Here is a 24,525-nt window from a genome sequence, read left to right as displayed (position 1 = left end):
TTTTAAAATGACTGCCTTTTGTCAGTCTCCAGGTGAAGACCCTAAGCAAGATGAGAGAAGCACAATTATGAATGCATATGTGTAGTATAGTAGAAAAATCAATGGAGCTGGGCTTAAGTTCAAATTCTGGAGGCAGGGAATCAGGAGGAGCCTGGACGAGTCTCTTGACCTCCTTTGTCTAGCTCTCGCCCTTCCGCCTTAGAGTTGTTACTAAGACAGAAAGTAAGGATTTTTAAAAATTATTTTTACAAGTTTTGCTCAGTGAGTCCCTGGCCACGAGCACGTCGTTTACCCGATTGGATCCTCCGAGTCTTCAGCTCCTCGTGTGAGGGCGATGCTTGCATTCCCTGCCTCAGGGCAGAGAGCCTTCTGCACCCCCAAAGGCGTCACAGAAGCGCGGCTAGGCCCATTGCTGGCACCGGCTTATGCATCAGTTCAGTAGCCCTTCGCGAAGGCCCTCATCCCAACAAGGCACAGCTGTAAGACGGGCAACGACAGAGCCCTTGACTGAAGGGAGCAAGAGTGAGGCAGAGACCCCGAAAGCTGTCCCAGAGACAGAACCGTGACGCCGCGGGAAGGGCTGAGCCCAACACTTTCAAGAAATAACGCAGCCCGGAAACAGAGTCACCCTTTGGGAGCCAGTCTTGACGTCCACACGTGCAAGGGAAAATGACACAGACGCGGCCAATGTTTAGCGGCTGTGTGACCCTGGGCAAGTCACTTCAGCCTGTTGGCCTCAGTGTCCTCATCTGTTAAAGGAGCTGGAGAAGGAAATGGCTTCGGTACCTGTGCCAACATCACCCCTAATGGGAATTGTGACGCCAGACACGACTGAACAAAACTTCTTGTTTCTGTTCTGAGGCTGTTCTATAGACAGCCAATATAGCAGCCTGTTCAGCAATCCAGACGCAGTCATTCTGGCAGATTTGGTGGATTATTTACGTGTACGATTGATTTGTGTCTGTGACGAGCTCCGGCCTGCTAATGGAAAAGGAGCACGGATCGCTGTGGATTTTTATGGGACGCAGCATCCAGATCAAGCGCAGGCTTTCAGATGGTTCCCAGCTTCTAATGGAAATTCAAACTCTTCAAAACTTAGCAACTCCTTTGTTTGTCTTTGCTCGGACGCGTATAAGTCGTGTCTTTGGTGGACGCGCAGTGATATTGTTTTACAAGGAAAGGTCAGATGCAGTCCCTTGTGACGGGCATCCTCCGTGCTGTGCCGGCAGGGCTCAGGACGCCACTGGTGTGTGCAGGCAGCCGCTGCCCGAGACCTGCGACCAAACTTAGCGAGAGCGAAAAGATCAACAAAGAGCTTGCACTGCGCTCCGAGTGGGCCAGATTTGCATTTCAAATTCTATTGATTTTAGGGGACTCTTGGGGGTGAGAATCTTAACTGTGCTCTCTATAGTCCAATCAAACTGGCCATCTTTATAGCTAATAATAGCCAACGTTTACATGGAGTTTACTGTCTTTTTTTTTAAATTATATTTTATTTGATCATTTCCAAGCATTATTCATTAAAGACAAAGATCATTTTCTTTTCCTCCCCACCACCCCCCTAACCGACGCATGATTCCACTGGGTGTCACATGTGTTCTTGATTCGAACCCATTGCCATGTTGTTAATATTTGCATTAGAGTGTTCGTTTAGAGTCTCTCCTCTGTCATGTCCCCTCAACCGCTGTAGTCAGGCCGTTGCTTTTCCTCGGTGTTTCTACATGGAGTTTACTGTCTTAAATGTTTTATAAATATTATCTCACTTCATCATCACAATAACTCTGGGAGGTGGGAGCTATTATTAATTATCTAGCAGTTTACAAATGGGGAAATTGAGGCAAACAGAGGGAAAAGTTTTTTATTAGTTTTTTTTTTTTTTTTAAGTAACTTGCCCAAGATCACACAGCTAGTAAGGGCCTAGGGCCAAATTTGAATTCAGGTCTTTCTGACTCCAGGTCTAGAGCTCTAACCACTGAGCGACCTGGCTGCTCTCTTGTCCTGTATCTCCCGTCTCTGTTCATTTACACATCCTTTCCCTGTGTCTAGAATGCAAGCTCAACCTCTTAGACTTCTTGGTTTCCTACAGAGTTCAGCTCAAGCTCCATAGTTCACATGAAATCTTTCCCAGTTTCCTCTGGGGGTGATGACTCCCCAGAAATTATCTTGCATATGTTTTGTATATACTTTTACGCATATATGTTGTCTTCCCTTTAGAATGTAATCTTCTTGAGGTCAAGGACTTCCATTTTTATCTGATGCCTTCAGTGCTGATTATAATGTCTAGGACTTAATAAATATTTATTGACTGATTCACTGATTGAAAGCAAGGACTTGTTTGTAGATGCGTGGCTGTGGTGAATGGATTTAAAAAAAATTTTTTTTAATTATCTCATCAGTTTAGAGGAGCACTTAAACAAATTGGAAAATTAAATTGACAAATTTACAATGAATTAAGAAGCTCAAAACAAAAACCTCATCAGCTTCCGTAAGTTCAATGATTTTCTCTTCTCATAGGATTATCAGGTCTATTTCTCCAGCCCTGACCTCTCTCTTTTAAAGAAAAGTATTTTCTCATTTACATGTTAATAACAGTTTTTAACACGTTTTCTAAAATTATAAGATCCAAATGATCTCCTCTCCTTCTAGAGATGGTAAGCAATGTATCTGGGTTACGTGTTATGCCAAACTTACTGCCAGATTGGTCATTGTTGTGAGGATACTCCTATAAAACCTACCCCCCAAAATAAAAACACAAACTAAAGTGAAAAAGTAGCGTGCTTGGATCTACATTCCCACTCCAGCAGTTCTTTCTCTGAGGTGGAGAGAACTCTTTGTCATAAGTCCTTCAGAATTGTCTTGATCGTTATATCACTGAGAATAGCTCAGGGGTTCCCAGTTGATCATCATACAATATTGCTGTTACTATATACCATGCTGAACCTCTCTCTTTATGGGACAGCGAGGGGGGATGGGCCTGAAGTCATGGAGACCTGAGTCAAATCCAGCCTCAGACACTTCCTAGCGGTATGACCCTGGGCAAGTCACTTAACCTTGTTTGCTTCCGTTTCCTCATTTGTAAAATGAACTGGAGAGGGAACTAGCAAACCACTCCAGGATCTTTGTTAAGAAAACCTCAAATGGGGACACAGAGTCAGACACAAATTATATACACACACATACGAACACTTTTAAAAAATACTTTAAACTTATTTCAAAATCCTTCCCTTTGGTCCCTTTCCCCCATAACTCCCTGTATGATTAGAATCTGCTCCCCAGGACTCCAATTCCCAGCATCCCACTTTCATTCTCACCTTACATCCTTACGTTTTGGAGATAAAGTTTGCGTGTGATCCTGCCCCTCTCGCTTTCCTCACAAACAAGGCTGGAAAAACTTCTCTTTACTCAGGCTTTAATTTTGTCTTTTTATTTCTTCTACTTCAAGTGATTATTAATAAATCTTACAAAATATAGTACTTGGAGTTATTGGATATTAATTTTAATCTTATGTACCCTTCTTTGGCTACAGAAAACTTAAAAAACCTCTGTAAATATTTCTCCTGTCCTGAATGATCATTCTAAAGGTGCTTCTCCCAACAGGTTTATCGGGTGTCAAGGGAGAAAAAGGAAATCCAGGCTTTGGGAATCAAGGACCCAGAGGCCCCCCTGGACCTGCAGGTAACGTGTCCCCCCTCATTGGCTGCAGCAGGAGGCAGACCCTATATTCTTCTACTTTGAGATTGGAGAAGTTGATTTAAAATGTGGAGCTATTTATGTGCTGGCCTGGGATGCTTATACATATGTGATAGAAAACAACAGCTTTGTAGTTTATGGAAAATGCTGTCCATCACACCTTGCCCATTTCTTTTAAATGATCTAGAAGGTACTAGTTAAAAATGAGTTTTGTTTTTTACTGTCCTGAGGTGATTTAGACACTAACCTAAAGGAGGCAGGGACCCCTGTGCATGACTTCAGTGTATATCCCTTTAGGAAGGAATGAACTAGAAAGGAGAAAAAACATTTTTGTATAGGAGAGAGATATCTGACGAGCAAGTTTATTTTTTTCCATTAACAGCTTCGATTTGTTCCCCTAAATTATATGAATGCAAACAGTCCATCTAATGGTACATTTGTGTTCCCCCAGGACCTGCTGGGGAGGGTCGAACTGGTAGCCCTGGGCCACAGGGTTCACCGGGTCCACGAGGTCCACCTGGCCACCTTGGTGTACCTGGGCCACAAGGACCTTCAGGCCAGCCTGGCTACTGTGATCCGTCTTCCTGTTCAGGTTATGGTGTAGGAGGTGAGTATGGTCCACACAGTCAATATCCCACTGAGTTTGAGAGTGGGACTGGGGAGTGATGGCCATTATGTGGTGTTGAGCAATGGGGAGTGGGAAGTTTAGTTCAAGGATACCAAAGGCCAGAATCATGGGGGGAGATCTCTTGAGTGTTGTTAAAGTATGCATACTTGGAAAATAAGTAGCTTTCTTTTCCTCCCTCTTCCCAGGCATATGATATTCAGGGAAGTAAATGGAGGCACAGATTTTGTTGTCAGTGTTTAGGAAGCAATAGTAGTGGGCAGCTAAGCAGCACAGCGAAAGAGTGCCAGTACTGAGTTTGGGAGGACCTGAGTTCAAATTTGACCTCAGACACTTCCTTGCCATTTGATACTGGGCAAGTTACTTAACCCCAATTGCCTTGCCTTTGTTGCTCTTCAGCCTTAGAATCAATATTTAGTATATATTCTAAAGGAGAAAGTAAAGTTTGGGGGCAACTCAGTGGATTGAGAGCCAGGCTTAGAGATGGGAAATCCTGGCTTCAAATCAATCCTCAAATGCTTCCTAGCTATGTGATCCTGGGCAAGACATTTAACCCCCATTGCCTAGCTTTTACCACTCTTTCATCTTAAAACCAATATAAAGTATTGGTTCTAAGTAGAAATTAAAAGTTTGAAGAAAATTGTTTTTAAATTTTAAAAAGAAGGTAAGAGAGAAAGAAAGGAAAGAAGGAAGGAGAGGGAAAGGAGAAAGGAGACAGGAAAGAAAGAAGAATGGAAGAAAGGAAGGAAGGAAGGAAGGAAGGAAGGAAGGAAGGAAGGAAGGAAGGAAGGAAGGAAGGAAGGAAGGAAGGAAGGAAGGAAGGAAGGAAGGAAGGAAGGAAGGAAGGAAGGAAGGAAGGGAGGGAGGGAGGGAGGGAGGGAGGGAGGGAGGAAGGAAGGAAGGAAGGAAGGAAGGAAGGAAGGAAGGAAGGAAGGAAGGAAGGAAGGAAGGAAGGAAGGGAGGGAGGGAGGAAGGAAAGAAGGAAGGAAGGAAGGAAGGAAGGAAGGAAGGAAGGAAGGAAGGAAGGAAGGAAGGAAGGAAGGAAGGGAGGGAGGAAGGAAAGAAGGAAGGAAGGAAGGAAGGAAGGAAGGAAGGAAGGAAGGAAGGAAGGAAGGAAGGAAGGGAGGGAGGAAGGAAAGAAGGAAGGAAGGAAGGAATGAAGGAAGGAAGGAAGGAAGGAAGGAAGGAAGGAAGGAAGGAAGGGAGGGAGGAAGGGAGGGAGGGAGGGAGGAAGGAAGGAAGGAAGGAAGGAAGGAAGGAAGGAAGGAAGGAAGGAAGGAAGGAAGGAAGGAAGGAAGGAAGGAAGGAAGGAAGGGAGGGAGGGAGGGAGGGAGGAAGGAAAGAAGGAAGAGAGGATGAAAAGAAAGAAAGATGGAAAGAAGGGAGGATGGAAAGAAGGAAAGAAAGAAGGAAGAAAGGAAGGGAGGATGGAAAGAAGTAAGAATGACTAGAAGGAAGGGAGGAAAGAAGGAAGGGAGGGAGAGGAAGGAAGGAAGGAAAGAAAGAAGGAAGGGAGGAAGGGAGGATGGAAAGAAGGAAAGAAAGAAGGAAGGAAGAAAGGAAGGGAGTATTAAGTAAGGATGGCTAGAAGGAAGGGAGGAAGGAAGGAAGGGAGGAAAAAGGAAGGGAGGGAAAGAGGGAGGAAGGGAGGATGGAAAGAAGGAAGGATGGAAAGGAGGAAAGAAGGAAGGAAGGGAGGGAGAGAAGGACAGAGGGAGGGAGAGAGGGAGGGAGGAAGGGGAGAAGATAGAAGGAAGGGAGGAAAGAAGCAAAGAAGGAAGGAAAAAAGGAAGGGAGGGAGGAAGGGAGGATGGAAAGTAGGAAGGAAGGGAAGAAGGAAGGGAGGATAAAAGGAAAGAAGGAAGGGAGGGAGGATGAAAAGAAGAAAGAATGAAGGAAGGAAGGAAGAAAGAAGGAAGGGAGGATGGGAAGAAGGAAGGGAGGAAGAATTGGTGGGAGTATTATAGCTTCATTCTTTGTTACTGCTCTTGTATGGTTGTCTCCTGGTAGAAATGTTCATACTGGAGGAGAGCCTTCCACCTGTTGTTAGAATTCCCTAGTTCCATTCATGAGATTCATCTACTACTGCTACTACCACTTCTATTACTAGAGCAACTACTGCTATTACATATGTATTAGGAGATTAAGAATAACTTTAGGAAGAAGCAAAATTCTTAATATAATAACCTTCTCTCATTACTAACTACTAAAGTGAGATCTTGATAAGTAATTGTTCTCTCTAAATACTTCCAACAAATGCATGTTATCAGAGGAGATGCTGTACAGGTGAATGCTTTCAGGCATCATTTCACAAATGAACCTGCTAGGGCTATTAGGAAAAGAGCAAGTGCTTGCTGGACTTCAGTGTAATGTATCTACCATGGCGGGACTGTTAACCTTGGTAACCATAGGTTCAGAATGAAGCTTTTCTGATGTCTTTTTCTTTGTTGTTCATCTCTTCCCACCCTTGTTCCCTCAACTCCTTGGACTGCCATTCTGGCTTTAAAGACGTGATCCCTTACAATGATTACCAGCACTGAAGCCAAAGCATTCTGTTCTGGTTGCATTTCTCCCTTGCATTTGGCCGTGGATATAGAACTGCCATATTGACCACCACCACCAAAGCTTGACCCAGTAACTCGTGCACAATCAGTGTTCTCACACCACTAAATGAGATTGCCCATCACACTTGCCCTTTCCCCTTTCCCCTCCACTCCTTCCATGCTTTTGTGGTCCCCACATCGTTGAGCAACATAAGAAAAATTGTTATTTGAGAAAGACAAAGGCACATCACAGAAACTGTACTTCCAAAATGAAAACAGGTTTTCTAGCCTGCCTAGTGTATACTCCCCCCAAATTCACTCAGGAAACACATAATCAGGTTAGTGAAGTCTGGTGTCTGATCTTTGCTGCTCATCACTTGCTAGAAGTATGCAGGTGTGATGCATTCCTTTCCTTTCCTGGTGATGGTTTTCAGATAACATTGAGCAATGCAGTAATGATTTAAGCCTCTCCCCACTCCCCTACTCTCTTGCCTTGTTGCTTTTATAATCCTGCTAAATGCTTTCAGTGTTCCTTTCTTATAAATTAAAGGGATACTGTTCCAACAGTTGGCTGGGCTGCTAGTTTCCTAATGACTGCTCTAACATTTTGCTTCTTTCCTCTTTTGCTAACCATTTGCATCTTCTTGGTGGTGGTGGTGGGTAAAGGTGGACACAATAATCCAACTGGTCAAGACATCCCTGTAAATTACCAAATAATTCATACTCAACCCATGGCCCTGAGAACCTATGATATGATGGGAAACAGATTTTATGGTTCCTGGGTTCTGTCCTTGGCTAGTCTCATACCCCCAGTCTTCCTATCCAGCACCTGACCCTGACCAGCCGGAGTTCACACCTGTTCAAGAGGATTTGGAAGACCTGATCTGATGGCCCTAGGAACCATTACTATAGACAAGAACTGGAAAATCCATGAAAAGAACCCTTAAGGAATTGTTATTAAAGGAGAATGTTGTATGCGATTTGTATGGTTCATTTGTAAAGCTGTTGTTCAGTAAGTAGCCTGATTTGCCCTCTTAGAACATATTTGCAAGGTGATATATTGTTGTAATTATTGTTGAATAATAATGAAAACCAAAAAAAGAACATCCCCTTCCTCTGGGAAAAAGAGCAAAACAATGAAAACCAAAACCAAAACCCAAACCCCAAAGCCCTGTTTCATTGGCAACTATCTTCAAAGAATGGTGCTTCTTTTTCCTCTTTGAAACATACACCAGATTTTTCATGTTTTTTAAGGAAGGGGCTCAGCATAGAATGCAAATTCCACTTCCAACATTAGATGTTTCCCCCTGCTCTAACAGACAATTTGAAATCCCAGAATTGCATGGTATCGATTGGATTAGGAGGAAATGGGCCCTCAAGAGAAATATGGTCAAAGGGCATTCCAAGTTTACCTCAGGGACCCAATGAATGAAGTCACTGACTGTTAGAAAGACCCCCTCCATGGAGGGAATGCAGTCAGGAAAACACCATTTTGCATTATGAGTCAATCCAACCCTAATTACCCCTGGTATTTTTTCCCGGACTCTCAGAACTGAGGGCATGAGTCTGCCTCTTTGCAGTCAATGGTTTTACAAACAAATATTATTTTTTGTGCTTTGAGAAATGAATTGTTATCCTAAAACAGTGAACCTCCCACAATCTAAAGAGAGATCTATATTTAATGAAAGAATTCTTTAGTTTTTGGTTGCTGGGATTTCTTCATTGAATCTACATGGATTGGTGTGAACACGCAGATAATTTATTGTTTACCTATTTCCATTCTCTTTTGTAAGCAAATAAAAGTTGTCAACTATATTTGAATGTACTTGTCTCAGTTTGTTCTTAAAGTTTATATTTGAGCCATAAAGAAAACAGAATCATCTTATCCAGCTTGTAATTTTTCTTTGTCCCCCTCTTTATCCCTATACTGTCATACTTTTAAACTTATTTTTTACCTTAACTTGTGATTTAATTGGTGTAGGAAACTCATCAAGAGGATGCCCTCTTCCAATGTGGATTGGCACATGCTCTGCAATTTATAGTTTTGGCAAATTTCCTGGACTTCTAAGAGGTTAAGTGACCCACCTAGTCAGTATGGCCCCAAGATAGGACCTGAATCCAGGTTGTCCTTCTTCCAAGACCAGCACTCTAGCCATCTTGCTTACATTTTGTCTTATTTTTTTCAGTGGAAGAAAATATGATATAGTCAAATGACCTCCAATATCCCTTTGGTTCTAAATATGATTTCCTTCACCTGATCATTTCTGTTATACAATGTTCCCAGTAATATTTATCAAATGTGGACACTGATTTATAGGTAAAAAATAGAATGAACTTGGGGTCAACACAAAGTCCGCACATGGTGGTAAAATAGCCTTGTCCCTCTATGCCATTTATTGTCTAAGGGTTTTCTGTCCTTAAGTGACTCTTCCTTTGCAGAACTGGATTAACATTTTTCATCCTGAATAAAGAAACAAGAGGTCTCTGTGCTTCATTCGATGGTTTGGATTTGTTGAAGATGGGAAGTTGGGGTGGAGGAGTGTGATATGGAAATCACTTTAAAAGACTGATATATATTAATTTAAGGTCGCCAAGGAATTCAGCTATGTAATTCCTAAATGAAAACTCAAGTCCGCAGTCAACCTTTTGTGGAGTTTTAATTACAAACAGGAGGAAGAAAAGTATTTGAGGGAAAGAGAGAGAGGGGGGAAAAGGGGGAGAAGGGAATAGGGCTTAAATACCCCCTCTACTTAGGCTGGGCCAAAGGCCCAAGGCCCTGGATAGCTGGGGCAAAGAAAAGAGATCAGTCCCTATCACTCACGTGACCAAAATGGAGAAACAGTCTCAGGGCCTTCACTCCAAGCACCAGGCTCCAACAACCTCCTTTCCTCCACCCAAGAAGTCCCCAGACTCCTCAGCTGTCCTCTACCTCACTTCCTGTGTCTCCCCTGTGCCAATGGTGGCTCTAGCTTAACCCAGGACTGCCCAGAGGTCTGTCCCCTTTGCACATGTCTGTTGAAGGTCATATTCTCAAATAATTAAATCTTGAGCTTTGCTGCAGCCCTTTCTAAATCCTGTTACCCTGAGTAGGGTAGAGATTGTAGTTTCCAAGACCTGATTCTGTCATTCCAAGAATCTCTATTGTTATTAATCAGGACATAGTCAAATCCCATCCTCTAAAGAATGGTTTGAACAGGGTTGAGTAGTTTTGAAATTCACAGAAGACTAAGACCAGCTAAATAAAATAACTAGATCAGTATTTGGAAAACTGTTTAGTTTATTCCTTATAGCATTAGGTAACAAAAAATAACACCAATATCACCCAAATCTAGATATTCAACAATGTTTTTCCAACTTCCAACTATGTTGACTGATGATTAATAGCTTTTTAAAGGCTCTGCTGCCTATTTCTATAGGAGAAAAGAGAGGAAAAACAGAGGAGCCAAATAATAAGGAAATACTGTAGAAGATGGTGGTGGGGGTGGTCATGGGGGTGGTTGGGTGTTAACTAAGTTTAGTTTGGGAAGCAAAGCTTAAGGGAAATTTGAAGGAGAACAATCTCCAAGTCCAAGTACCATTCCAAATTTTTGCTACTTAATTCTGAGAGAAGCAAGATCAAGAACAATTAAGAAGAATGAATACAGTTTAAGGAAGATCAACTAAAACAAAGACAAAAGAATTGATAGTTTGGTAAGACAAATAAGAAAAAGTATAGAACAAATATTTGTTGTTCCTTCTGTTTAATTCTTTGGGACCCCACTTGGGGTTTTCTTGGCAGAGATACTAGAGTAATTTGCCATTTCCTTTGCCAACTCATTTTCCAGTTGATAAAACTGAATCAGACAGGGTTTAGTGACTTGCCCAGGATCACACAGGTAGTAAGTGGCAGGCCAGATTTGAAATCAGAAAGATGAATCTTCCTAACTCCAAGCCCAGGACTCTATTCATTGTACCACTTACTGTTTAGGGGACAAATAGAACTCTAAGTAAATTAATGAGTGGGGAAAATTGTCTCTAAAAGTTTTAATCAGGTGCTTAGGATTACGGTGTAAATGCTCAAAAATAGTTTCAAGAAATAAAGATGAAAATCTCAACCATTAAGGTATTAGGAGTATTATATACAGTTTCAATACTATCCTTATAATGGAAAGTAGGAGAAATTTCTGCCACAGTAGAGTGATTAATATCTATGTTCCCAATGTAGATGATCTCTCTCTTGGAGTGTAAAGTGAAGAGAGTGGAAGAATAGTTCTCTTTACCCCACATTGTTAAAAGGATGAAGGATTCCTAAAGAATATAGAAGCAAGGCTTCAATGAGGGAAAAGGAAGTAGAAGGTTATGAGGTGGAGGAGGGGAGTCTCAACCCTTTTCAAGTTTATGGAAAATGGGAGTGTTATAGAAAAGAGGGGCAGCTAAATGGCTCAGTGGTATGAGAGCCAGGCCTACAGGTGGGAGATCTTGGGTTCAAATAGGACCTCAGACCCAAGCTGTATAACTCTGGGCAAGTCACTTAACTCCCATTGCATAGCCCTTACCAATCTCCTGCCAATATACAGTACTGATTCCAAGACAGAAGATAAAAATTTAAAACAAAACAAAACAAATGACGTTGAGACCCTTCCTGAAAAGAAGAGAGCTGAATGCTCTAAGGAGGAAAAGGCTCCTCATCTTACTAGGAATGATATAGCAGTTACAGAAGTCCTCAGGCAAGGGACTAGTGAGGGGCAGAGAAAGAGTAGCAGCTGAAACAATTATTGGTCAACCTGATTCATGTCCCAGGAAGAGGGAACTCAGACCCTCAGGCTAACTTCTCTCTTCCCAATGGTTGTGGGTGGGACCACCAAGATGTCTTCTAACTCTACTGTTGTCATGGTAGATATGTTGGTGTGCTCTGTCCATAGCTGAGTACATTTTACTTACAGATAAGAACAACTAATTTTGATAAACATTGATTTAGTATGATTTTTTTCGACATGGGCAATAAGTGCCAATTACATTCAAGCCCTTCATAATATGACCATTATTTATCTTTTTCAAACATTTCACATTATTCTCCTTCATGCTAAACTGGCTTACTGGTTAACCTTCATCCAGGTGTTGTATAGGCTCACTGTCCTGGTATGGATTTTTTCTGTTCAACCTCCCTTTGGAAAGGGAAGTGGAAAACCTCCCTATGGAAAAATCTGGATCCTCCAATGGTTAATGTTCATTTCATCCCTTAAATTACTTTGTATTTAGCATGATCAGAAGAAGAGTTATAAAGAAACTCTCAAGTATCTCTCAAAGACTTTAGTATTGATTGTGAGACATGAGAAACATTGGCACAGAATTGCCCAGGCATGGCATGCCTGATTCTCCATGTAGCCCTTTGGGTAGTTAATGTTAATTCTTCCCAAACTACTTTGTATTTAACATGGTCAGAAGAAGAGGTATACTTTAGAATATGGTTGATTTCTGTATAAGTACGATGTACTACTGAAAAGAAGATATATTCCTTTTTATCCCTATTCAACTTTCTCCAAATATTTATTAAGTCTAACTCTTCTAAAATTTCATTAACTTCCTTTACTTCTTTCTTATTTATTTTTTTGGTTAGATCTGAGAGGGGAAAGTTGAGGTCCCCCACTGGTATAGCTTTACTATGTATTTTTTCTTTAAGCTCCTTTAGTTTCTCCCTTAAAAATATGGATGCTATACTATTTGGTGCATACATGTTAAATATTGATATTACTTCATTGTCTATACTACCTTTTATCAAGGTGCAATTTCATTCCTTATCTCTTTAAATCAGATATATTTTTGTTTTACCTTTGTCTGAGATCATGATTGCTACTCCTGCTTTTTTTTTTTGTCTCAGTTGAAGCCCAATAGATTCTGCTCCAGCCTCTTACCTTTACTTTGTGGGTGTCTACCTACCTCAAAGGTGTTTCTTGTAAACAACATATGGTAGGATTCTGCTTTTTAATCAACTTTGGTATTTGCTTTCATTTTATGGGTGAATTCATCCCATTCACATTCAGTTATGATTGCCATCTGTGTATTTCTTTCCATCTTGATTTTCTCTTTTAATCCTGCTCTTTCCCTACACACTAGTGTTTTGCTTTTAACCACCTCCTTCCCCCTCCTTTATATTACTCCTCTCCCCATTATTCCCTTTCTTATTACTCTCTCTATAGGGTAAAATAGTGTGATTGAGAGAAATGGGCACAGACAGAAGAAATTAAATGCCACAGGAAAAGAGCTCAAGAAAGTACATATAATCCAGACTCAGACCCACTGGGGGAGAAGAGAGAAAATTCTATAGAAGACTGAGGAAGGAGGCAGTTAGCCCCAAGCTGAATTCTGGAAGTCACTTCTGCTTGAGAGTGGTCTGATCTACACACCATTTTCCTTCTCTCTGGCTAACCTCTTTGAAAGGAGGAAAGCTGAAGAAAGTCTTGGCTATTACCTTTCTCCACCTAACTTGAGCTGAAGAAAAGAGAGTTTTGCCCAGGAAAGACTTCAGCAGGATTATTTCTGTTTCCCTCAGGGAAATCAATTTTATTCCTTTTTGAAGAGACTTACAAAAGTGTAAGTCTTCAATAAGTGATAGAAATTAGAATTAAGGAAGACCCCTCTCCCTCTCTCCCAGTTTCCCTCTTATTTCCTCCCCCCAAGAAAATAAATAAATCCTTTTCAACTAAAAAAGCTGTTATCAAGACTTTTTGTAATTAGAGGAAGGAACTGACATCATCTATGAGGCAAACTCTATTAGGTTGCTTAGTGAGGAGAACAAGAAGTAAGGGTGTTCTCTGAAATCAGCTCCCTTCCTTCAAAAAACTGTTTCCTGGTGTAACATCTTTCTGATTCCCTTATCATTCTCTCTATTCCCCTCTGATACAATAGGATTCTATACCCCCAATGAATCTGGCTTTTCTTCCCTCTCTGTGCCAATTCCAATAACAGTAAGGTTTAAGAATTACTTGTCACCACCCTCATCCTCTCCTCCATTGTAATAGTCCCTCCCTCATGCCTCTTTATGTTATATAATTTACCCCATTTTATGTCTCTCTTCACATTTCTTTTAGTACAATCTTTTTTTTTCAGCCATAGTTTTTTTTTTTCATATCATCCTAAATAGCTTACTACCACATCCTTTATGTATACTTCTAACTGCTATGATAATGATAAAAAAGATTTTAAGAGTTATAGATATCATCTTTCCATATAGGAACATAAAAAATTTGACCTTATTGAAGCCCTTAATTTTTTTCTATTTCTCTTTACCTTTTTTATGATTCTCTTGAATTTTGTTTTTAGACATCAAATTTTCTGTTTAGGTCTGGTCTTTTCTTCAGGAATGCTTAGAAATTTTCTATTTTATTAAATGACTATACTTTTCCCTGAAAGAATATAGTCAGTTTTTATGGGTAGGTTATTCTTGGTTGTAAACCCAGTTCCCTTGCCTTCCAGAATATCATATTCCAAATGTCCAGGTCCTTCAATATGAAAGCTGGCAAAACCTGTGTAATCCTGACTGGGGCTCCATGATATTTGAATTGTTCCTTTCTGGCTGCTTGCAGTATTTTCTCTTTGGCTTGGGAGCTCCTGAACTTGTCTATAACATTCTCAGGATCTGTCATTTGGGGATTTATTGCAGGATGTGATCTGTGGATTCTTTCAGTTTCTATATTTCTTGGATAATTTCTTGTAATATAATGCCTAGGCTTTTTTTTTTTAATCATGACATTCAGGTAGTTCAATAATTATTAAATTGTCTCTCAGATCTATTTTTCCAGGTTAGTTGTTTTGTCAATGAGATATTATATATTTTCTTCTATTTTTTCATTTGTTTGATTTTGTTTTATTGTGTCTTGCTGTCTCATAATGTCATTTGCCTCTCTTTGTACAATTCTGATTTTTAAAGAATGAATTTCTTCCATGACTTTTTGATCCATTAGGTCCTTTTTCATGGAACTCTTTTCTTCCTTGGATTTTTTTTTGCCTCTTTTTCCATAGGTCAATTCTATATTAAAAAAAATATTTTCTTTATTGGATTTCTGTGCCTCTTTTTCCATTTGACCAATTTTGCTTTTTAAGCTGTTAATTTCTTTTTATATTTTTTCCCCCATTTTTCTTAGAACTCTCTTATTTGATTTTTGAATCCCTTTTTGAGTTCTTCCAGAACCTGAGACCCATTCTTATTTTTCTTCAAAGTTTTGCATATGATTGTTTGGATCTCACTGTCCCCTGTTGATTTTTTTTTTATGTGCTTTCTGCTTTTTCTATTTTTTTTTTACCCCTGTGACATGGGAGTTCTGAAGGCTAATGATTCTATCTCTTCTGCTGATGGCTTGCAGGTCTCAGCACTTGGAGCTATTTTTCCCTGGGGATAAGGGGTTCATCACAGTGCAGGCTTGAAAGGGCCAAGCCTTCACTATGGGTTGGTGCCATGGCCTGGGGATTGGAGTTTGGGGTGCTCTGTTTTTGGTGTAGGAAGGGTCTCAGGATCCTGAAGTTGGCCAATGCCCAGGCTTGGAACCTAGTGCAGTAGGTGGGTAGGGAAGGGGTAAAAGTTGGTCATCACTGCTCTGTGGGCATTTTTGCTTCCAGTTCTCCCTTATCCTATGAAAATCCTGTTAAGATCTCTCTGCCTATTTTTCAACAACTCCTGTTGTTTTGAGGCACTTTTTAAAGATTGGTTTGGAAGGATTCTCAGAGTGATTTCAGTTTTCACTGCTACTAAGCCACTGTCTTGGCTCTACCCCCAAGAAGAAGACATATAGAGACACCCCCATAATATCTCTGAAGAATGTTAGTATTGACTATGAGACATGGGAAATGTTGGCATAGGACCACTCTGCATGCTATGTCCACATCAAAAAAAGGTGCTATAGTCCATGAGCAAAGAAGAACTGTAGAGGCACAAATGAAATGTGAGCAATGCAAATCCAGAGCTATCACCACCCTAAATGTTTTAAATAGCCTACTTCCATCCAATCTGTAGTAGAACCTTCTGAACTCATATTGGACTGATCCGTCACAGTCAAACATACGTACCTAACCCAAACATCTAACCCAAGGACCAACAACCACACCTGTTTACATGTATTCTCAAAGAAAATATGAACTAGGCAACTAGTTGGCAGTTGGTGGACAGAGCACAGACTTGGAGTTAGGAAAATGTGAGTTCAAATCTGGCCTTAGTCTCTTACTACCTGCATGACTCTGGGCAAGTCACATAAATTTCTGTTTGCCTCAATTTCCTTAACTCAAAAATGGGGATAATACTTACTGCTGAGGGTTGTTGTGAAAATGAAATAAGACAATATTTAGGGGCATTTTGTAAACCTTAAAGTGCTATAGAAATGGTAATTTTCATTAATATCTTTGAGAGCAGAATTAAATTTTTCAAGTTTTAAAAATTTCATATCAATTTCATTTAAAAATTTAATTTTTAAAAATTTCATATCACCAATGCCTAACCAGCACTATAATAAATATATAGCTATAATAAATATAAATATTGAAAGTAAATATAAATTTATAATAAAAAGGTGCTTACTGATAGCTAGTTGGCTTAGTGGATAGACTTTCAAACTTAGAGTCAGGAAGTCCTGGGTTTAGATCTGGCCTTTGACACTTCCTAGCTGTGTGATCCTTGACAAGTCACTTAACCCCAATTGATTATCCCTTACCATTCTTTTACCTTGGAACCAATACTTAAGATCGGTTCTAAGACAGAAAGTAAGGGTTTAAATTTTTATATGTGTATTTATAAATATATATTGCTTATTGAATGCTTCTTGAATTGTCTGGCTTGATCTCTCTGGCCCAGGCACATAATGTTATTCCAAAGCAAAATGAAAATGAAAAAAACATTTTATTGACCACAAAGTTACATGAAGCACAACTTGGATTCAAAGTGGAATTTCTGGTTTTAGAACACTTTTGTGTTAGAAAAAAATAAGATTGAAGGAACACCTTTTGCCAGAAAGCCTTTGTTAGTTATAACCACTTGAGAAGTCCTTATTTTTATAATTATTACTGTCATTAAAGTTTCTTTACTTGCTAATTAAATAGTACAGTTTCCCAAGAATGTGCTAACAAGAGTTTTGAAGTTATAGAGAGAGATGTATACAGATATGTGCATGCCTCTGATGGTTTTGGTTAGAAGATTGGCTCTCAGATGGAGAGTTTTCTCACCAAATTCTAACAGCTTAATTTTATAACATGTATGTTCTAATAGTCTAAGGTCATTATCGTCATCACAAAAAGCATCAAAAAGCCCAGCTGTCAGAGCATAGGGTTGGGCCAGGGGTTACATGGTGTGAATTAGATGGAGGTTCTGCCTTTCAGGAGCTTGTGGCCAAAGACAGAATCAACACACAGCGACAGTCGGGGTGTAACGTCGAAAATGAACAAGGACTTTACATTCTTTTTAAACAGAGGCAAGTGCCTTTCATTGGGTGATGATGAGTGAAATGATCCCCATGTCAATTGATGAATAACCTTTGGATCTGTCCTCTATATTTCACTGCGTGATGGAAAGTGCATATGGACAGCAGGGCCTTTTTTGACGTTAAGCCACCTTCCCAAACTAAATATATTTATGCTCTGGGTGCAAACACCTAACTTCCCAAGCTCACTGGCAAAAGGTTTTATGATGAAATCTGGAACACGTTCAACATTGTTTAAAGGAAATCCTACACTAGTAAAAGTGATAACTGAGCCAGTCAGGAAATAACAAGCACAATTAGCAGAGTCTACGTACCTTCTGAGGTCTTCTCTGATACACCCCCAGAAAAATAACCTAAAACTATGCAGTTTTGGAAATTCAGGTAACACAATCTCTCGCCAACTTGTTTTCAGAAGCAATATTATTTACTGTCATTATTTAAATGGGCCCAGTTCCTAAACATCTGGGTGTGTGAATAAAACATTATACACATTGGGAAATGATCTTTTTCAGATGTAAGTCACAGTTTCTCCTCTTGCCAGCCTTTTTCTATGCTTCCCAAACAGATGGACCATATGCTAGACTGGGAAGCTCTGTATACTTATTCTTTCTGGAGACTGACAAAGTTCCTTTGAACCACTCCAATGGCCAAGGCTGGCACTGTTGGGAATCACTTGGCAATTATCTTCCATTAACATTGGGACTATCTACTCACTCCTGAGAATATAAAAACAAAAAAATGAAATAATGTCTGTCTCCAAGGAAGAACTTACATACAAGAGGTGGGAAATTCTGGGATGCCATGATGCGCTGTCCTCTAAGGAGAAATGGCAATAGCAGAATTTATGTCATCCTTTTTAGGTTCTACAGTCTCCGTTAAGTAAGAACTCTCACCTTCCAAGCTGGGGCATCTGACAAAAGTGGAAACTTAGAGGCAAAGGTGGTAAAAATTTTCTTTGGAAGTGATAATGGCAACTGACTCAAAAGATACTCTATGCATCATTATTCCAGAGTTCCATCGGGGCAAGGATGGTCTATTGTTTAAGCTAGTTCCATTCCTTGTGCTTAATAAAACCTTCTAAAATTCTGCATTTAAGTTTTGATTCCACCATCAACAACTCTGTGAAAGTTTTCCTGAGGTCATGGCCTCCAGTTGTGAATGCCCGATTCTCCCTCAAATTACCCTATGTTTATTTTTCTCTGTATATATTTATTTTTCTTTGATTATACAACAACCTACTTTAATTAGTCTAATTTTTTTTTAATTTTATAATATTTTATTTGATCATTTCCATGCATTATTCATTAAAGATCCATGCATTCATTATTCATTAAAGATTCTCTGTATATTTTATACTCTTTCCCTATTACCTAGACTAAACTTCTTGAGGGCAGGGACTTAACTGTTTTTCTTTGTATTTCCAACATTCAAATAATCCCTGGAACACAGTAGGAATTTAATAAAGGCTCATTGAAGGGAATTGAACCATACAATCATAATGCTAGCACTAGAAGGAACTTTAAATTTCTTTAAATCCTCTCATTTTATAGATGAAAATATTGCAACCTTGAGAATTCCAGGATTATTTTATATTTTTATTACAATTTTTGCCCTCCATCCCTCATTCTTCTTTCTTAGTTTTCTTTCCCTCTTTCTTCCTCCTTCCTTCCTTCCTTCCTTCCTTCCTTCCTTCCTTCCTTCCTTCCTTCCTTCCTTCCTTCCTTCCTTCCTTCCTTCCTTCCTTCCTTCCTTCCTTCCTTTCTACTTTCCTCCCTTCTTCCCTCCCTCCCTCCCTCCTTCCTTCCCTCCCTCCCTCCCTTCCTTCCCTCCTTCCTTCCTTCCCTCCTTCCTTCCCTCCTTCCTTCCTTCCTTCCTTCCTTCCTTCCTTCCTTCCTTCCTTCCTTCCTTCCTTCCTTCCTTCCTTCCTTCCTTCCTTCCTTCCTTCCTTCCTTCCTTCCTTCCTTCCTTCCTTCCTTTCTCCCTTCCTCCCTTCTTCCCTCCCTCCCTCCCTCCCTTCCCTCCTTCCTTCCCTCCTTCCCTCCTTCCCTCCTTCCTTCCCTCCTTCCTTCCTCCCTCCCTCCCTCCCTCCCTTCTTTCTTTCTTTCTTTCTTTCTTTCTTTCTTTCTTTCTTTCTTTCTTTCTTTCTTTCTTTCTTTCTTTCTTTCTTTCTTTCTTTCTTTCTTTCTTTCTTTCTTTCTTTCTTTCTTTCTTTCTTTCTTTCTTTCTTTCTTTCTTTCTTTCTTTCTTTCTTTCTTTCTTTCTTTCTTTCTTTCTTTCTTTCTTTCTCTTTTCTCTCTCTGTCTCTCTCCAAGATGTATAAAGGATAAATGGAAGGAAATGTCAGAAGAAAGACAAATCATGAAATATCTCTTGCAGAAAGTGGGCATGTAAGGATAGCTGGGTGGCAGAGTGGATAGAACTCCAGGCTTGGAGTTGGGAGGTACCTGGGTTCAAATCTGGACTTGTACTTCTTAGCTGTGTAACCCTTAATCCCAGTTGCCTAGCCTTTGCCCTTTTGTTTTAGAGTTGTTACGAGGACAGAAAATAAGAGTTTGGAAAAAACAAAAGAAAGTGGGCCTGGGTGAGTGTGAAGGAGAGGCAAGTACCACATAGGCTGTGAGCTTAGATGAGTAGGAAGACGATGGTGTCCTCAGCAGTAACAAGAAAGTGAAAGAGGGGAAGTTTTAAGAGGGAATGATAATGAGTTCAGTTCTGGACATGTTTAGTTTAAGAGAGTCTAGGGGACAGCTAGTTTGAGATGTCGAATAGGCGATTAGTAAGACAATACTGGAGTTCAGGAGAGAGATCAGGACTGGCTAAATAGATCAGAGCATCTGAATAAACAGAATTAAATCCACAGGAGCTGAAAAGATCACCCAGTGAAATAATAGAGAGAGAAAAGAGAAGAGGAACTAGAATAGAGCCTTGTAGATCACCCATGGTTAGTGAATCATAAACTGGATGAAGATTTAGCAAAGGAGATTAAGGAGGTCTGCTAGGTAGAAGAACCAGGAGAGAGTGTCATGAAAACATGGACAGGAGGAACTTCAGATAGCGAGGGTCATCTTTAGTGTCAAAAGTGGGGAAGGAGTTTTGTTTCCTGCTCTTCCTCTGGAGTGGGCTGCCAGAGGGCACCGCATGAGTCCCGTCTCCTGAAAACTTTCCAGTACTGGTTGCCCAGGTGAACTGTGCTGGTTCTGTTTCCCGTTATGGCTGGACAGATGCCACACTGGCTCCCTCTCCTGCTAGGGCTCCAGAATGATTTGGCTCATTGTGCTATCTCCTGCTATGACTCCAATATGATTGACCAGGGCATTGGCTTGAGATCTCTTGGAAGAAACCAAGTGATCATGTGTGTCCTGGCCCTATCTCCCTTAGATATTAAGCTTTAAAAGGCTAATTCTGTTTCTTGTCAGTCCATGGTTGCCAGGCCATGGGTTAGATCTCACTGCCTTTAGGACTCAGGACTAGGGTATCTAGGTGGTGCACTGGATAGAGCTGGGTCTGGAGTCAAGAAGACTCGAGGTCAAATTTGATCTCAGACACTTCCTAGTTGTGTGGCTCTGGGCAAATCATTTAACCTGTTTGGCCTCAGTTTCCTCATTTGTAAAATGATCTGGAGGAGGAAATGGTAAACCACTCCAATATCTTTTGCTAAGAAAGTCCCAAATGGGTTTATGGAAATTTAGATGTGACTGAAACAACTAAATAGCTTAGTGCTAGCTTTCTCTCAGACCTCCTTAAGTCTTCTTTGTATTGTCTTGGACTGGATGGAGGAAGTTATTGCTATTTTCTTGGTTCCTCTTTATGATTCTTTCTTCTTTTTGGAGAGCTTATGGAGGACCCCTCCTTCACATTATCATCTCAACCAGAAATCTTGCTGATAGATTGTTGACAAGCAACTTATAAATCAACTGTCTGTGAGTTTAAAATGATCCTGAAACTCCTTGGCTTCAAAGAAGTGAATCCCCAACCAATTGATGATAGTGGTTGGGTAGTTCTTTTCTATGGTGCCTTGCTGTGACATGTCTGTATTTAAACACATCGAGATGCAGAAAGTAAATTGGCTTTTGCCAAATCACTGGAAGACCCAACAACGCAGTCTGCTCTTTCTGTCTCCTTTTCCTCACCTGGACCATTATCGTCCACAGTGGACTTGGCATATCTCTAGAGCAGGGGTCCCCAAACTAGAGCCTGTGGGCCACATGGGCCCCCCAAGGCCATTTATCCGGCCCCCACCAGAAAGACTTCTGGAAGGGGTACCTCTTTCACTGGTGGACAGTGAGAGGAGCACTGTATGTGGTGGCACAACAAAGTGTGGCATCACTCATGTACAGTACTTCCGGTGACATAATCCTTTGCCTTGTTCTGAGAGGAACTGAATGAGAACGAGGTGCTGCACAAAGGATTACATCAGCATGGTGAGCGGTGATCTTGGGGAGGGGATTCTGCACTGCATACACTGCTGCCTGGTATAGTGGTGGCAGAGATGGGCCTGTGCAAGGTGTGACAGGCCCAGCACAGCCAGCGCTACAGCCTCTGCTATCCCGGACATCGGTTCACAGATTTGTGCATAGTTTTTTATAGTCTGGCCTTCCAACAGTCTGAGGGACAGTGAACTGGCCCCCTGTGTAAAAAGTTTGGGGCCCCCTGCTCTAGTGTTTGGGTAAAGCAATCCATTTATCTCAAGAATTTCTGCCCTGGGCCAGGTCAGTTTAAGTGGTCACCAGATGTGTCCAAACTAGCTTATATATAGCCCACCATTTCTAGCTGGGTTAGGCTTCCAGACCATGCTTTATTTTGACATCCTGTCTAATTGTGAACCAACTAGTTGTGGTCCTAATGCCACCCACCTGCCACATGCTCATAGCTCTTCCCCTTGCCCTCCCCACTCCTCCCTTCACTTCATTCCACCTCTTGCTGCTCTGCATATTAATAAAATCAACAGGGTTGTTTTTGGAAAGTCCATTCCAGTAAGACAGCTGCTTTATACCTCGACTCACCATACCTGTAACTCCCAAGACCAACATTTCTTTCCCTGGCCACCATTCTGGTAGTGGTCTTTCGCCTTTAGAATATAAGGGTGGAAACTTGCTCTTTTTTGTATTTGTGTCCCTCAATATACCAGTGCCTGCTATATAGAAGCTACTTAAATAAATGTTTATTCACTTAACAGAGAGCCACCTACTCTCACCTTCCATGCTATCTTTCTTACAGCATAATAGTATTGCATCACAGTCATATTTGATAATGTGTTCAGTCATTACTCAATTGATAGGCACACACTCAATTTCAATTCTTTTTTCAGTCATGGCTGACTCTTTATAACTCAATTTGGGGTTTTCTTGGCCAAGACTCTGGAGTAGTTTTGTATTTTCTTCTCCAGTTCATTTTACAGATGAGAAAACTGAGGCAAACAGGGTTAAGTAACTTGCTCAGGGTCACAAAGCCAGTGTCTGAGGCCAGATTTAGAATTGGGAAGATGAATCTTTTGGACTCCAGGCCTTGCTTGGTATCCACTGGGCCACCTTGGAATTTTCTTTACCAACCCAAGAAGAGCTGAAATCAATATTTTTGTACATTTGAACCTTTTTTTCTTTTCTTTCATCTTTTTGGAGTACAGAAGTAGTAGCAATATCACTGGGTCTAAGGTGTATGCATAGTTTAATAGTTTTTTGAGCATAGTTCCAAATTGCTTTCCAGAATGGCTGAATTGGTTCACGCTTCCAACTGTTTTTATTTGTGTAAAGGGTGTTTTGTAATTGTGTTCATATTATAGTTCCTCTGTGTATGTCTTGGCAAGCAGACTCCCAAGTATTTGATACTGTTTTTAGTTATTTTAAATGGAACTTTTTTATCTTTTCCTTCTGGATTTTGTTGATAATAGCCAGCAAAAGGTCTTAACCCATTCTCCCAGGTTCTTGTTTTGATGGGATATAGTTCCTTGGCCAGTTACTCTTGTTTATTAGAATTAGTCACCCTATTTAATAATAATAAAAAAATAATAGTACTATAAAAGACACCAATTTCCAGGGTGAATGACTATAGTATTAACATTATATTTTTGTGCTTACTTCTTTGATTAAGAAACTATAAATTTTTTTTATCTTTGGTAAATCTTTAGCCTAAGAATTATGGTATTTAGCAGCTATAGGATCATTGGGAGGGACAGCAAAAGAACCATTTCTTCACTAAGGCAGTAGGATGACTCAAGGTCCCCAAAACAAGGGACCACAGTAACTTGGAAGAGGATCTCTACAATAGATGTCAAAAAGGTATATTGAAGTAGTTGAGCAGGTCATCTAAAGCAGGATTTTTTTGGGGGCTGACCTTGGCTAATTAACCACTACTATTAAATTTTAGAGCTGAGACAAAGCATTCTGGATGATATATACATTTATATTTCACTAGAGATTTATTAGCGCATCCTGGAATCAATGATGTATATATACATAGTTTGTAAATATGAATGGACAAGCACAAGTTGATGAAAGATAATTTTCTTTTCTTTTTTTTTTAAACTCTTCCCTTCTGTCTTAGAATCAATACTGTATATTGGTTCCAAGATAGAAGGGTGCCAAGGACTAGGAAATGGGAGTTAAATGACTTGCCTGGGGTCATGCAGCTAGGAAGTATCTCTGAGGCCAGATTTGAACCCAGGACATCCTGTCCATGGGCCTGAGCCACCAAGCTGCCCCCAATCTTCTTTTAGCATCTTATATTTTAGTTAACACCTATGGTTTTGTGAGGGGAAAAAAAAAGCAAGTTAGATGCTCAAAATTTCCTTTAAAAAGCCATTTTCCTTTAGTTTTCTTAGGTTTACAGGAGAAGCCATCTGGCATCATAATTTAGAGAAGCTGATTTTGAGCTATTGAGGACAGAGGAAAGACTTAAGCTCCTTGACATCAATCTATAAAAGCTTTGCCTTAGAAGAAGACACAGGTCTCTCTTCAAGCAACTTCTTTTTGAAGGCATTTAATCGCTATTAACTTTGGAAGCAGAAGGCAAGAGCATCGAAGCAGTTAAGTCTTGAAATAAAGGTTCACTTGAATGTGGGAGGGAATTTCTGGTGTTAAAAAAAAAAGTGGCAGACACGTAGTTTTCTTTCAGATGCCTCATTTATGTTGGAGTGATGTGGAAAAATTGGCCTAACTCACCCCCATCTGATGGATTAAAGTTGGCTACTAGGAAGAGTCACCCAAATGTCTGCTTCCTCTGCAGACTTTTC

At 40.4% G+C, this 24,525-nt stretch overlaps 1 protein-coding gene and 1 long non-coding RNA gene across 4 annotated transcripts in view; one reads left to right on the top strand and one right to left on the bottom strand.

Moving 5' to 3' along the window:
* Positions 1 to 1,200, bottom strand: part of LOC130458339 (uncharacterized) — a 65,248-nt gene extending 64,048 nt beyond the window's left edge. For both annotated transcript variants that reach the window (XR_008917516.1, XR_008917517.1), the window contains exon 1: positions 293 to 1,200. This is a non-coding gene — a long non-coding RNA (uncharacterized LOC130458339). The remainder of the gene's footprint in view (positions 1 to 292) is intronic.
* The window catches only part of COL14A1 (collagen type XIV alpha 1 chain), a 297,645-nt gene extending 288,972 nt beyond the window's left edge, over positions 1 to 8,673 (top strand). The window contains exons 46-48 of one of the 2 annotated variants that reach the window (XM_056823153.1): positions 3,598 to 3,675; positions 4,142 to 4,297; positions 6,824 to 8,673. In XM_056823153.1, the coding sequence (XP_056679131.1) occupies positions 3,598 to 3,675; positions 4,142 to 4,297; positions 6,824 to 6,855 (266 nt within the window). In that variant the 3' untranslated portion in view covers positions 6,856 to 8,673. The remainder of the gene's footprint in view (positions 1 to 3,597; positions 3,676 to 4,141; positions 4,298 to 6,823) is intronic. The other variant, XM_056823151.1, reaches the window with a different exon arrangement.
* The last annotated feature ends 15,852 nt before the right edge of the window (positions 8,674 to 24,525 follow it).

The sequence above is a fragment of the Monodelphis domestica genome, chromosome 3, assembly GCF_027887165.1.
Source record: "Monodelphis domestica isolate mMonDom1 chromosome 3, mMonDom1.pri, whole genome shotgun sequence".
NCBI lineage: Eukaryota > Metazoa > Chordata > Mammalia > Didelphimorphia > Didelphidae > Monodelphis > Monodelphis domestica.
Note: the sequence above shows the minus strand (reverse complement) of the source record. Positions and strands in the feature narration are given on the sequence as shown.